Source organism: Eschscholzia californica, unplaced genomic scaffold, assembly GCF_041429995.1.
Source record: "Eschscholzia californica isolate CP2 unplaced genomic scaffold, dmEscCali1.0.p SCAF_3, whole genome shotgun sequence".
In the NCBI taxonomy this organism is placed as follows: Eukaryota; Viridiplantae; Streptophyta; class Magnoliopsida; order Ranunculales; family Papaveraceae; genus Eschscholzia; species Eschscholzia californica.
Window position 1 is genome coordinate 43,365,755 of NW_028238420.1, and position 16,023 is coordinate 43,381,777.

A 16,023-nucleotide genomic window follows, 5' to 3' on the forward strand; every position below is an offset into this window, starting at 1 on the left:
CTTCCCACCTTAATGATATTAGGTAAATAGTCCAGACATGGGTGTTCCGGTTTGAAGAACCACCAATTATCTCGATATTGGATGGAACCTTTTGAAACTACTATCTTATACAATAAAACTAAAAGGTCTGGTTTTTCTGTTCTCTTATACTAAATTTCTCTATTACCTAATCTGGATATTGTCCTTATTTTCATTTTTCGCAACAGGGAGCATGATATGCTGTCATGCTGATAATATAAAACTTAAGAGAAATTTCATTGTAAAATAAGATGGTATATGGAAAGCATGTTTATATTAACCGATAAGCACATCTTCATAAAAGTGATTTCGTAAGTCGTGTTTTGATGGTAAAATACCGAAAAAAAAAAGAACATCCTATGTGTTGGGCATACGAGATAATGCAAGAGAACTATGAAATGTGGAATTTGCCAATTTTGAGATCCATTCCCAGGATCCCACTGGAAGAAAAACAATATACTGCTACTAAAACATGGAATTAGATACAAAATGGGGGTCCATGTTAAGTTCAGTCATCTTCTTCATCAGCAGACCAGCTTATTCTCTAGCCTTCACTGATCCTCGAACAGAAAGATCGGCACCAGACATGAGAAATCCAGGTGTCCCATGGCTTTCCTTAATGCAATTTTCACTATGGACAAAAAGCCGTAGGAAGATTTCTCTGAGCCTTCTTTGCTCAATATGCATCTTCTCTCTTCTTAGTTCCTTCTTCTATAACCCGAGCTCGGAGTAGGAAGAGACAAGAGGGATCTATGGAGAACGTAAGAGTTATGACATCAAAGAAGCAGATAAATTTACAGCCCCAGCACGACTTGGGTAGATGATATCACGATAATGAAGTTCAGATGATGAATTCTTTCAATATCTGCTAAAGATGGTTTAAGATTTGGAGAAGATTGAAGAGGATAGAAAGTGACAGACATTGAATGGTTGAAACCGAAGATCTAGAGAGCTTCCGAAGAGTAGTAATTGCTTCTTCACCTGTTTGAGCAAACAGGTTCCTGTTTTGAGAACTAATCTTGGTTAGAGAGGCTAATATATGTAGAGATTTTCTCTGCACTTTCTCTGAATCTGATCTTGCTTGAACCAGACACTGCAAAACTTTCACGAAGACTTTTTTCTATAACTAGTAATGGTTAGTTCAATTCAAGATTAAGGAAATAAAAGAGATAACTAGGAATAAAGATATAAATAAATGGTTCCAATGTTTGTGGGCATGGAAAGGATCACCACATGAATACAGGTTCTACTTTGCACTTCTCCCAGGTTGGAGTCTTGTCTTTGTCAGAATCATGTTTTCTTGTTTCTCAATTTGGTTGTATCATGACAGAAGATTGGAGCTTCATTGAAAGTTTATTGATTGGTTAGTAACTTACTAGGTTGGAGAGGCTAACGAATGAGGCTTTCACGTCCAGTCTCGAGCTAAAAATCCTTCCCCTTCCATTAACATATTTGGGTTCTCAGAGCTCTTCTACAACCCCATTACATGAATATATGTTATGATATCATAAAAGAACCATCAAAAGAAGGGGTATTGAAGTATACTAAATTTTAACACAGGAGAAGTTTTATATTTCATTGAATTTGATAATTTTAAGACATATTGTAGCCATTATTCGGTAAATCATAGTGTAAGGCAAATAGTTTGGACGACCAGGAAATGAAAACAAACATTACCAAGCCCACATTATAGGATAAAAAAAGAGCTGCAAAGTACTAAGGATCCAACAGAAAATAAACAAAACTCCAAGCTGTTCGGAGGCTGGACTAAAAGTTATATCGTAACTGTCTTTGTCATCTCGCCAAATTTGTACTAGAGAAGTTGCAAGAGCATTAATGATGAGCATGATGATCGTGATCGTCATGACCATCAGGAGATCCACCTGGGCCGACGACTTCGAGCTGGAAAGCATCAAGAGAATCAAATCAGCCATTCATTCACGACTCATATTACATTAAACCCTTGGTTTGATTTATCACTCTCATTTCATGAATATGAAATTCATATTATCAGTATACGTTGGAATGCTACCAGGGATGTCTCGAGATTTTGTTAATGAAAGACTCGACCACTTACCACGAAATATTGAGAGCACACAGGACATTCATGTGGCTTTCCTTTCTCCAGCCAAAACCAGACAACATCGTGCTCATCTTCTGCTAATATATCGAGTAATAATAATGTTACATAGCAAATAATCAGAATTACAGGATGGTATCAACATATAACAATAAATGACTACCCACGAGAAGCTAAATTGAGAAGGATTAAACAAAGAGACTTACCGTCTTCACCACCAGGGCATCCAACTATTCTTTTGTCATAGGTTGATTTTACAATAGCAGGTGCTTCCTAAAAGAAGATTTCGTATTTCAACATTTGAGCAATTGCAGAAAGAAAGAGTAGCATGAAAACTAATACATCTAAGTGAATGGAAAACCACAACATGTAAACGAGCAAATTAATCAGGTACTTTCTATTTAATGTAAAATCACACTTTCCTGGAATCAAAACCCAAAAGTGAAGTGGTTCTTGTTTTTTCATTCGTTTGACCATAAATTGGTGAATAGGTCACAAGTTTTCATGATTTTGCACCAGTAGTGCTGGCCTGCTGGGAATCAGTGAAAAGACTCTATTTTAGGCTTTAAACCGAGTAAGTGGTACGCTTCCACTTATTTAGTTCAAAGCTCAAAACCCTGTAGTTTCACTTTGCTTCTTATTGAACTTAAGTTGTTAAAGACAAATCACAAATGTGAATCCCAAAAGTCTAAACAATGGAACCTAATTTACTCGCCGACTGAAACCACATCCAATAGCCGAACTTCATAAGAATGTCTCTCGAATTTCGACCTATGAAGTTAGTATTGGATCTTAACAAGACAGTCTATGTGCTTGCTACTAAGAACTACAAAATCTAAAGTACTCTATTTCGGAAAATCTTTCTGCAAAGTACAACTAAAGCCCAATTACAATTTAGGATCTTTAGAAGAGAAAAGTTAAAAAATTTAATCACAAATTGTATTTACAAAATATGATTGTCAATCTACCAATCACAAATCCGTCACAAAATAAATATGTGATTGAAATTTTGAATAATAATTTACAAATCCAATAACAGAGAAATCTCTTACCTTAGTACCAAAAGGACCCTCTGGGTAATCCATTTCTTGAAGGTTTTTTCCCTGAAATAAAGAGACAAGAAAACAAAAATCAAACCCTAAGAAAATCTTTTCTCATGGTATTACTGAAAGAAGAAATCCAGAAAACAAATGAAATAAAAAAAAAACCTGAAGCTCAGCTTCAATCTCCTCACGTTCATGACCTGTTGCTATAGGCATTACATCTTCAACAGTCTTTTTCCCTTTGGACAAAATATCATCTACAAAAACACCACATGTATCTACACCAAATCAAACCCTAGATATTAAATTTAGTAACAAAATTAAGGGGTATTTTGTTTTTGGATAATTACCAGAATCAGTAGTTGGATGTTGAGAGAAGAGAGGGGAAGTTGTTTGAAAAGGAGAAATTTTGGTAGCGGAGGAAGATGAGACTGATGAGTTAATAAGACGACGATTTGTTGGTTTAGTGAAATTAGGTTTTTGAGTTGTTCGAAATGAAGATACAATTTGAAGGTGAGAAGAGATTCTTCGCCACATTTTGAATTAATAATCAGAAAAGAGAGACTGTGTGTTCAAAGTTTAGAGATTAGTATCTCAGCTCAGGTCACCCCCCTTCTTTTTGGATTGTCTCACGATGAAGGTAGAGAGAGAGAGAGAAACGGATCAAAAGACGAAGCCCTGAAATGTGGGAGTAGGTTTTATAATGTCCAGATGGGCCGAAATTTCACCCTCAACATGCCCGGGAATGATGATGGTGGCAGCGCCGCAGCGGCATGCCTGAAGCGGGAAAGGGGTGTGCCTGGTCATTATCAATGTCATGTTGAGAGTGAAATTTGGGGCCATCTAGCACCCTAAACCCTACTAGGTGTAATCTCGCGGGTAGGGTGGGAATCAGTCCGGAACGGGTTGGATGAGTCGTCGGGCTTATATCATTCATCGCATCAGATCGAGCTCGGTCAGGCTTTGAAGTTCTCTGACCATTCGGGTTCTAAGGCTTAACTAGACGAGTTATTCTAAAATCGTAGTGTCCAAAATCCGTTCAAGTTTGTCAAACCTTTCGGGTTTCTCAGATATCAATTTTCACCAAGGAATTAAATTTCGAAATGTTTCGGCCACCAACATATACATATATATATATATATATATATATATATATGCAAAATATAAAAGAAAAATATGGAAGTACATTTAATTTGTAAGAATTTGTTAATCTAATTTACACCTTCTTTCTTTGGCTCACAACTATCTTTTGTCACTTTGGTCACCGCCATCATAAAATCATCACATCTACGGACCACCACCAAACCTATATGTAGCAATGTATACTATTATTTATTTTATATATATAGTATATGTATGTTATACATTCATAAATACATGCATACTGAAGGATATGTCCTTTCAGTCTGAAGGAGTGTCCTTCGATTAAGATGACAATGCGCTCAATTTGTCAAATAGGATAACGATGACCTTATCCGGAAGATCATCTAGTCCGGTCGAATTAGGGGTCGTAATGCTTAGTTAGAAGCCAATTACGATCATCGGGTCACTTTTGTGATTTGCGGCTAACATATACCGTATCCTACAACGGGTTACACCAAAGAGTGGTGACTTGATCGAAGAGAGTTGGCTAGTGGGAACTTGGCAAATAGATGGATTAAATCCAACTAAACAGACTCAAAAGGTTCGAATGGGATTCAGACAAAGATAGGAAGAACTGGACCGAAAGGGAGGTCTGGAACAAGTCAAAGGGGTCAGCCATGTGATGACCGACTAGGATAATGAGCCGGCCAGGCCAAGGCCACTAAGGGGTTGTTTGGCCGACCATACTTAAGGGAACCCTAGATGGAAACCTCATTCATCTAGGAATCCTACTCAGACAGGATTTCTAAGTCTTATCTTTTTCGTGGTCTGAATTGAATCCTAGTTTGAATATGATTCTAACTTAGGGTTTTCTATATAAGGACCATTGTAGAACAGAAAATATGTGGAAGAAAATCAATCTCTCATACATCAATTGGAGAGAGTGATTTTAGAGAAAAAGCTCCCAACCTCTATTCGAGTCAAAAGAAGAATAGTTCTTCTGCTCAACCTTCAATAAGGTCCTAGCTGACATTAAAGGAGGGAGATCAAGTCAACTTGCTCAGGTGTCTCAAGTAGAGGAGCTACGATTGAAGCTCTCATCTTCGGGATAAAGGCATAGAATTTACTTCGATAGGAAAGCGATTAAGGTAATCTACTGTTCTATTTCTAGTTCATCTTTAGTTCTTGCATGTGATCTCGGAAGCTAGTGTTAAACATGTCAGATGTTTCAGATTCCGCTTACAACACTAGGTGACACCAAATTCCAACACATACAAACAACGTAGATAGGTATTATCGGATAAGTGGAGGATATTATTAAACGGGTTTTGTCGGGTAAATATTAACGGGTCGGACTCAGGCGGAAGGTCGGGAAGCACTTCAAAATTCGAGCCAGACTTGTTTATTTCACCAGATCGGTCGGGTTGAACCCGCCTTCGGGATGCCCGCGGCTTCTATCAGACTCGGATGTCCATGTCCGATTACTAGTTCTCGATTTTTTTTCTCAACCCTACAGGTGATTATACCAAACGACTTTGTATGGAGTACAGATATAACCACCACCAATTGGTACATCGCTAGTGATGGACACCGGTTGGCCCAAACATTTCGAAGGCCTCAAATTGAGGCCATATATAATGTGTGCCAGAAAATTGCTTAAGGTAGGAATTAAACTCTTGACCATATATAATGTGTTTCAAAAAAAAAAATGAGTAAAATTGCTTAAGGTAGGAATTAAACTCTTGACCTCTTTCTTACACATCATCTAAACTATAGACAACTAAATTACACCGAAATCATATTATAAATTCATGTAGAATATAATTATTGTTTCGAAAATGACATATAAAATCTAAAATTTGAAGTCCTTGGTTACATTGGGGCTCAAAACAATCTTGGGTCTAGGTCGTCTCTAGATGGATCCCCCACCAGTAGGCCATTAGCAATGATTACACCAATGGCGTCGTATTGGTGAGGGTTGCACGTGTCACGTTAGTAAGTTCAATAGATACAATTTTATATTTTCTTTATACCCACTATCATGTTATTAGGATTGTTAGTACAAGAGACATGCATCAAGAAAGATAGAATTAGAAAGGTCTGAATTGCTTAAGATTTAGCGTTTAAAAAACAAAGGATTGATCTTAGAGGAAAAGAATCGATATTATTCTGTTTAGATTTGTGCAAGCTAGAGTTGGGGTTGCCAAGGAGTGTAAATAAGTTAGGGTTGCAAGGGAAGTTGGTGGTGGTTGTGTCGGCCAAACAAATTTTCGATGACATTTCTTTTTGTTAAGAAATGGTGACATTTGTTAACCCATGAAATATGAGAAACAATATACTGCGTCTACAAGTAATATATGCAACATTGTAAAACCATGATGTATTTGTGCTCCTAAATGAATGTTCTAAATGTACTATTGGTTTGCCTTAACCTCTCATTTAGTAATTGAGACAAATATTAACATCGGGGCTATAAGTTTTAGGCTTTTGCTACATTTTTTTCTTTTGGAAATTGACTACGATGTACGATAGTCTACAATGGCGTTGATACATTAAAGATGTGATAAGAACGATACTGCCAAGTTTAACAAGAGCATGCTTAAAGTCCAACTAAACTATGGCCTAAAGCCCAACTACATTATTTATACTATAATAATCCCAAATTCAATAACCCAGAGATTCCACCTCCGCTGGGGATCCAACCCGGGACCTCTAGGGACTTTTGGAGTACATGTCGACACTTTAACCACTTGGACAACCAAGTGCTGACTAGGCTTTGGCTATATTACGTAGGGGTGTTCGTTGGTTCGGTATCAGGTTTGTGTCATCCGTTACCAAACCGCTCATGGTTTGGCTTTTGATTTCTCAAACCGTTACCAAACCGCTCATGGTTGGGTTCGGTTACCAACCAAACCGTCAATGAGAGGTTTGATACTATTGGATACCAAACCACTCATAGAAACAATTTGTTCTCCATGAAAATCGGCGAGGCGAGTTACTTTCTTCATACATTAATGTATAAAATCAAGACACACTCTTTAAATATCTGAAGAAAAAATCAAACTAACATAATATGTCGAAAAATATTTTAAACATTTAAGACATTTGCTAGCTTGGTAGTCCCAATCAAAGCAATGAAATAAGTTGGAAATAAAATTCTACTTAGGGCTAGAATTAACCACAATTCTTTTGATTTAATTCAACTTACTTCATTACATAGAGTTTAAATAGAAAGAAGAAAGAGAAAACAACTACTTCCTCATTCTTAGGCTACATCCCAAGAATAAGGTAGACTAACCAACCAAAAAAAGAACTAACCACTACCCCACTACTTTCTATTAGTTGCCAACTCAAGTTAACTACCTACTTGTTGACTCAGTCCACTTGAATACAAGATTATGCATGTTGCCCTTTACTTCGATTATTTTGGGTTCCTAATCTGATTCTTATTTACTTTTTTGGCTTATCAATACCTACCCCATTAACTGGAACCTTGCCCTCAAGGTTCAAATTGATGAACCTATCTTTAATGTCGTTTGTACGTTCTCAAGTTGCATCATCAGTTGGTATTTTCAATGTCTGTCTCCTCTTGAATATTTCAAGTAACAACAATTGTGGACCACGACATTTGTGATTAGGCACAAATTTTTCATCGCAATTAAAGCAAAGGCCTTGCCCCCTTCTCTTTTGCATTTCGTCCCATGTGAGTCGTTTCATAGGTGAAACTATCTTTGATTTAGTAGTGGAAATACAGTCTAAATTTGATGGATTCGGAGGTCGCATGACCTTCTTTTATCGTGTAAGCTGCTCATCCCTCATCCGTGCAAGGCTAATGGCTTCCTTTAAGGATTTTGGTTTGAACATTCTAATGCCATCAACCATTTCTGGGTTAAGGCCTCCCATGAATGTTCCTACCAAAGTCTTTTGTGTCCACCCTTGAACTCGATCGCCCAATATTTCAAAATCCCTTTGGTAGTCCCGCAATGAGCCATGTCGTTTAACCCTCGACGGGGCTTCATCAAAGTCTTCACATTCCGTAGGACCAAACCTCGCGCCATATCTCTTCTTGAAATATTTCTCATGTTACTTATGACCTTCTTCTCCAAAAGCCCTTCGTAACCATTGTCGCCATTGATTTGCCTCTCCTTCAAGGTGAAAATAAGCCAACGCCACCTTTTGTGTTGTATCTGTGCCTTTTTTTTTGATGAAGGGAAATTGTATCTGTGCCTTGATATTCAAAGAATTGTTCCACTTTTGTAAATCATTCTGGTGGGTCTTTTCCATAAAATCGAGGAAACTCCAACTTAGCCATTTTTGACGAGAAAATCGGTCGCCCACCTTCGAAGTTGTCGCGAGTGTCTTCTCTAATAAGTTGGAAATAAGATTCCACTTAGGGCTAAATTTAACCACAATTCTTTTTATTTAATTCAACTTACTTCATTATATAGAGTTTAAATAGAAAGAAGAAAGAGAAAACAACTACTTCTTCATTCTTAGGCCACATCCCAAGAATAAAGGCAGACTAACCAACCAAAAAAAAGAACTAACCACTACCCCACTAATTTCTATTAGTTGCCAACTCAAGTTAACTACCTACTTGTTGACTCAGTCCACTTGAATACGAGATTATGCCTGCTGTCCTTTACTTCGATTATTTTGGGTTCCTAAATCTGAGACTTATTTACTTTTTTGGCTTATCAAAGCGACTTACTGAAACATTATATAGTAGTTGGTAACATTAATGATACATGGATCGTTTTGATTTAATACTAATTAGTAACATTATATTGTAGTAGTGTTGTTATTTTGTATGAGTAGTAGTTATTCTTGTTTCTGGCAACCACTCGATGAAAGATATGTATTTATATGAAATTATAGAGATATTATAGATATATTTTAGAAAAAATCATGTGTATGTATAATTATGTATATTAATTGAATTTGATTGGTTATGTTTGGTATTAATGGTTCCTAAAAATCATAAACCAGTTGGTTTTTGAAAATCTACTACCATACCAAACCGCTCGTTGTTTAGTTCGGTTTGAAAACCGATTGAACCGGTTTGGATTGATTAGTTTGGTCTATTTTTGCACACCCTGATATTACAAGTGATATGTAAATTTGTCATCTTCGCACATAAGATTGTTGAGTATACCTTGTTCGGGCCAATTGTCGTGACCATCATTGCCCTATATGCCTGCCCGACTCTACTGCGAACGGGCTACGGCGGCCACTGTAACTTCCTTCCCGCCCTAAAACATCACAGAAATGGGGAAAGGTTTGAGGAAAGGCGAAAACAAGCCATGGAGAGTACTAGAATTCTACAGTGGCATTGGGGGCATGGTAAGACATCCTTATGGAAACCCTAATCTTTTGATACTCTCTTTACTCTCTCTCTCTCTCTCTCTCTCTTATGGTGGGTTTTGGTTATCTCATACAGAGATATTCAATGACGGAAGCTGGAATTGAAGCAGAAATGGTAGAAGCATTCGATATCAATGACAAAGCAAATGATGTTTATCAACATAATTTTGGTCATCGACCCTATCAGATTTCCTCTTCCCCCTCCCTTGATTTTTACTCTATGTTGATTGACACTCAAAAGAATAACCTTTTTTTTAGGAATAGACTCAAAACCTTTCACTGTGATTTCTACTGAAATTCTTATCATTTTTATTAACATTCAAACAATGGGTTCGTCCAAATTTACTTAATATTCAACTGGTTTAGTGTAGTTGATGGGACTTAGAAAATTTTCTATGTCTGGGTGGTAAGTCTGTTTTTGAAGCCAACTACTGCTTGGCCTCTACTCCAAAAACCCGGAGGTCTCACGTTAGATTCACGGTAGAGGTGGACTTTTGAGTTGGATGACCACGAACTTAACATCGTATAAGAGCTAGGACCACACGTGATAAGTTTAAAAGCTACACGTGTTTCACGTCACCTGAAAAGAAAAAAAAAAAGACATACATGTTCGGCTCAAAGAACGCCACACGTAAGGGGCGTGAGAATAGTCCCACATTGGAGAAAGAGGATCTAGCAACCAAGAATAAAATGTCTAGGCCCTCTCTACTAATTGTCAATTGGTTTTGAGTTGGGTGACCACAAAGGCACAAACTTATTGTCAATAGGAAGAATGTATGTGCATGAAGATTCTATTTGCAACATTGGAAAGCAATCAACACTTGCCGATTTATTCCGTGCATCGAAATTGATTATATGGGACGAGGTTCCAATGCAACACAAATATTGCGTTGAGGTTGTTGATCGTTCACTTCGAGATACTCGTGATAATAATAAGCCTTTTGGTGGATTGACTGTTGTCCTGGGTGGTGACTTCCGATAAATTCTTCTAGTTATATCAAAGGGAGTCCGAGAGCAAATAGTATGAGCCTCATTAAGGAGATCATTTCTTTAGATCGACATTAAAGTGTTGACTCTATCTCAAAACATGCGTCTTCAATCGGATGATGCTGAAAATCAAATGTTTCGGACTTTCCTTCATCAGGTATGTTATTTAGCTGATTTTAGTATTTTATCTTTTAACATTTCTTTTATAAATTCACCCATTATTAGATTCATGTGACATTTTATGTAATAGACATTACACTTTCTTATGTAGGTAGGGACAAATGACTCAGAAAATTTACACTTACCTTCGTACCTAAATAGATGTCATACTCTGGAAGAACTCATAAATGCAACTTATCCAGAATTAAATATGGTTCAAAATCTTACAATCGATTATCTTACACAACGAACTATTTTGTCTGCACGGAATGAAGATGTATCAACAATAAATATAGCAGCTTTAAGCATAACTTCAAGTGAAATGATCACTTATATGGCTGCTGACAAGATGCCTGAAACTGAAGATAACGATTATTCTTCAAATGCTCGCTACCCAAACGAGTTTCTCAACTCGCTTAATCCATCTGGATTACCACCATTCAAGTTGCAGTTAAAAATCGGCTGTCCTATTATGTTGTTAAGAAATCTTTCCCCTAAAGATGGACTATGTAACGGGACTAGATTGATGGTTGTCAACTGTGCAACGCGAGTAATTGAAGCAAAAATCTTAACTGGAGATAAACGTGGTAACATGGTATTTATTCCTAGAATCTCTCTAACACCAAGCTCTTCTGAGTTGAACATTTAATTCACAAGGCGCCAGTTTCCTGTTCGATTAACGTATGCAATGACAATAAATAAGTCTCAAGACCAGTCAGTCACACATGTGGGAATAGATCTGCGGTTTCCAGTATTCAATCACGGTCAATTGTATGTACGTCTATCCAGGTGTACTAACAGCAAAAGGGTGCACATTCTATTGTCCGAACAATAAGATTTCTTCAGTACAACTAATGTTGTTTATAATGAAGTTTTATTGTAGTAATTATAAATAAAAATATATGATATTAAGACAATTCTATACATCACTTTTATCATCTTTATGTAATAATTTTTTATATCAAATTCTCCCTTTATTATTTTGTACTTAAGAATATAATTTAATACTTCTAATAAGCACATAAAACACTCAATTTAACATTTCAGGGAGATGCTAGAGTAAATTTCAGTTGACGAAAGAAATTGAAAGAAGTTCGGTGACAAGTGTCGTTTGGCAGTGATGTTGTTACAAATTATTTTTGCAGATTGTATCGCAGGCGAAATCAATTATAAGCTTTCAGTAAACTGTAATTTGTTTTTCTTTTAAAATTTGCTTTTAGAGATTTACATTCTCAAACGTTTGGTTTGATTCGTTCATGTTAAGTGGAAATCGAATAATTGTAACAATAAAATGTCTATTTTTGCAATCATAATGTCATTCATTTTGATAATAATTTATCAACGACTTTCTAACGTATAAAATGCTTAGCGGAAGTGTCCGTGCCGGAGGCACGGGTTATACCTAGTCTATTATATATAGTGCAATGAACTTTTTTGAGGTAGACCGTACGATTTATCTCCAGATATTCATGATCGTCGGATTTTTATCGACAAATTTGTAAACTAACAACTAAAATTAAATTTGAAACCCACTAAATCAGAACTTCCTTAATTTTCTCCCACTTTTTTTATAACCACCTCTATAAAACCACTATATCTTGTTGCAATCCGTACCTAGCTCAAAAGCAGCTGGACCGGTTTTTGGTTAATTTGATGTACCTATATTCATTAGAATCTCGAGCAAGACGTCTCGTTGGATTCGTCTCGTCGATCTCTTGAATTTAGACTCAAATTTTGTCCAAATCTGATTCCGTATGAGTGAGTTATTGTAAAATTCGTTTGGTATGGGTACCATTAACTCAAAACCGGGATTTTGAGTTGGTACCACATTTATGAAGGAGGAAATCTTACTGGTTTTAGTACTAATACCAGGGTGTTCACTGTCTTAAGGAAAGAGACAACTCGACTCGGCTTTCACTCTAACTTTTTTATTTATCATTGTTTTAAATTATATTAGTTTTTCCTGTTTAATCTGTTAGAATACAGTAATACTTTTAGAATTAAAGTTATCTCCGAATTTATTTCAGAAAGACACTCTAAAGTGTATCCCTGTTTTTTAAACAGGAAGACCAGATTCTTGGTTTTTCATAATACCAGATAAACAACGACATATCTACCGCCAAAACTACCAACCAATGCATATTTGTGATTGCAACAAAAAGAAGATCCTTAATGTTCCCAATAAATCTAAACTAATTTGAGTAGTTACATTTAGACTCCCTCTCTCAACGTGGGACATTCGGTTTTAATTTCATCTTTAAAACCTCACAGTTTCTTTTTGCTTCCTAAACTAAATTTGGTTTCAATTTCTCCAGGCAATTCTATATCCGATTCGTCATCTTCTTCTTAAACTAAATTTGGTTTCAATCTCCAAAAAGTCTTTCTCCTTTGAAATGCAGGAAGTTCTTACGCACCAGGTGTTTGAAAAAAAATCTCCACTGGACAGCTAGGGTTATTTCCGAGTGCATAAAATTAGTTATATGTTTTGTAATTTAGTATTTTAAATTTACAATTGTGAATGTTAATATGATGCCTATCTCCTTATCTTCAGTTTTTATTGCTTGACTGAATGTACTTTCGGTAATTCCATGTTTACATAGGTTAGTTTCTTATCTTGCTATTCGTGTGTAATTGGTTTTCTAGGTAGTTTTTTAGTTGAGTTAACTGTAGTCTTTTGGTTTCTTACTATTTTTATAGTTTTGAGAGAATGTTATTTACATATTTGTTACTGTTATATATGCTAATTTGGTTGTGAACCAAACTTTAGTTATTGTCTTATGTTTGACTAAATGTTTAATCCCTCTATTCTATGAAGTATTACACTCCCAAATGTCTGAATCCCTTTATTCTCTTCATTAGCACATGGGTTTTCTTCATCAGTTTGCAGGTGAGGATCAATTATCCCAACTAATTGTATTGACCTGACTAACACAGTAGGAGTTAATGTTTTTCATTCTCCAACGAAAAAGAGTAACCTAAGCATGAACAAATACTTATTCTTAATTTCTTTGTACTTCTAATTTTATTTTCCTGTACTTCTAATTTTGTCTTTAAATGATTAAACAAAAATAGAATTTATTTTATTGGTGTTATTTAGTAAATATTGTATTGAGAATCTAAAAAACGAACATTACTACAATTTAGACCCGATATATAATAAATATAAAATAGATCAAATATTTTTTAAAGAATTACTAATTTGACAATAACACAACATATCTTTTCTCTATATAACCTTAACATTACACGAAAACCTTAACATTATGTATGATTTTATGTATAAACCAAACTTCTAATCTATAAATACCCGTTTGATATAATGAAATATACACTTTTAAGGTTTAAACCAAACTTGACTAAGTCACAGATTCACTAAAAAAAAAAGTCATATAGCCGTCTGATTCAATGAAATATATACTATTAAGGTTTAAATGACTAAGGCCTCATTTGGGTAAGCATAATTTTTTAGCAGTTGCTTTTATTTTAGCACTTAATTGGAAGTGCTTAAATAAATTTAGTAGCATGCGTTTGGCAATGTCTCAAGAAGTGCTTTTCGCTAACTAAAAATTTAGTAGCATGCATTTGGCAAAATAAGCTAAAATTGCTTTTATCAAACAATTACATGTGTGACCCTCCCTTCCATATCATGAAAACAAATTAATTAAATGACATTTGTTCAGTTTCATGAGGCTTATAATATATTTCAAAGTGATAAATATTCACTAATTGAGAGCCTATTAATGCATATGATCAGAGAACTTTAGAGAGTTGTACTTGGGACAAGTGGGTCCGTGACTCCGTGAACAGCTTCCCGCATAAGCTAATAGCAGAAGCCACAATTTGTGGCTTCTGCTTTTTACTAGAAAACTGCTTTTATGGCTTTTTAAAAGCCATAACTTATTCTTGCCAAACGAGAGTAAACTAAAAAGCACTTTAAAATTAGCCAAAAGCTGGCTTTTTATCGATTTTAAGCTAACCCAAACGCAGCCTAAGTCATAGTAGTTAGGATTATTTTCTCAAAAAAAGTAGTTGGGTTATATTTGATTTTTTATTCTTGTAGTGTTGGGTTTAACAATTTAAGACAATATTCAATTAATTTTGTTTAGTTATTTTGTGAACTAATTTTTTTAGAGTTTTGTATAGAATAGAGGAGAGATTCAGTTATACTTGATTTCTGGTGTTGGTGTTGGTGTTGGTGTTGGTTAGCAATTTAGGAAATTATTTTAATTAGTTGTATTTAGTTATTTTTGTCTAATAGTTGTCCTTAGCAAAAGTGAAGTTGCATATAGTAGCATCCAAAAAATTTTTTTTTTTTCTCCCTCTAGATCTGGTTCATATGAACCAGATCTAGAGACCTACTTGAAGGTCTTCAACACACCTTCAAGAAGGTCCGAACAGACCTTCTTGAAGGTCCCTCTAGATCTAGTTCATATGAACCAGATCTAGAGAGAGATTTTTTTTTAATGAAGGTCGCTGATAAAGATGGTGAGGTGGCGATAAGGTGAGGTGTCAGAGAGAGGTAATGAGATGGAAGAGAGAGAAATGATGAATAGGTAACGGTGTTATAACGAAATCTAAAAAAGGGGGTCATCTGGGTATTTTTGATATAAAGTAGGGGGCTAGGCAGGAAATCGGTCACAAAGTTGGGGGCTATTAGGGAAATAACCCTTATTTTAATTAGTATCATTGTAATTTGTGTTTGAAAGACTTACTAAGAGCATCTCCAATGGGACACTCAATCTCTAACACTTAGAGTGCCACATATGATTTTTTAGAGTTTTTGTTAAAAACTCATTTTCAATGGAACACTTTGTTAGACACTCTATTATGAGGTGGACACATTTATTATAGAGTGTCTAGAGAGAGAAACTCTAAAACTAGAGTCTCTTTGAGACTCTCTAAGTGTCACTTTAATATTTAAACTAATAGAAACCTTTTCTTTTTAACTACTACTTTTTTCATATTCAATTTAAAAGTAACATGTGTATTAAGTAAGAGATTTTAGAGATCTCCATTGGAGACCAAACAAATTTAGAGTGTCTCTATATTGACACTAGGAAAGAGAATCTTTATTTGACACTTGACAACTAGACTTGACAACTAGACTTTTAGAGTGTTTATGAGAGTGTCCCACTGGAGATGCTCTAAACAATGAAATATATGTCTAATTATATCACTTTCATCTTCTATATTATGTATCTCTCACACACTATATATCTCCCTAAATCTCCCTTCCAACTGCCCCTGTGTGCTACCACCCATTTGGGGGGCTCCCAAATACCATAATAA

The 16,023-nt window shown here is 35.6% G+C and overlaps 2 protein-coding genes across 3 annotated transcripts; one reads left to right on the top strand and one right to left on the bottom strand.

Annotated features, from left to right (window-relative positions):
- Positions 1-1,552: 1,552 nt before the first annotated feature.
- Positions 1,553-3,965, bottom strand: LOC147550583 (cytochrome c oxidase subunit 5b-2, mitochondrial-like). 2 transcript variants are annotated; one of them, XM_086670105.1, is made up of 6 exons: positions 3,492-3,965; positions 3,307-3,398; positions 3,151-3,201; positions 2,305-2,371; positions 2,096-2,175; positions 1,553-1,920 (listed from the first exon to the last, which is right to left on the bottom strand). In XM_086670105.1, the coding sequence occupies exons 1-6, from the start codon at positions 3,676-3,678 to the stop codon at positions 1,852-1,854; spliced, it is 546 nt and encodes a 181-aa protein (XP_086526231.1). In that variant the 5' UTR covers positions 3,679-3,965; the 3' UTR covers positions 1,553-1,851. The 2 variants fall into 2 exon arrangements, with proteins under 2 accessions (XP_086526231.1, XP_086526230.1); XM_086670104.1 differs by having other exon boundaries at positions 2,096-2,178; positions 3,492-3,900.
- A 6,410-nt stretch (positions 3,966-10,375) lies between these two features.
- LOC147550584 (uncharacterized) lies at positions 10,376-11,492 on the top strand. Its single transcript, XM_086671717.1, has 2 exons — positions 10,376-10,732; positions 10,847-11,492. Exons 1-2 carry the CDS (start codon positions 10,676-10,678, stop codon positions 11,381-11,383), a joined length of 594 nt encoding a protein of 197 aa, XP_086527843.1. The 5' UTR covers positions 10,376-10,675; the 3' UTR covers positions 11,384-11,492.
- The last annotated feature ends 4,531 nt before the right edge of the window (positions 11,493-16,023 follow it).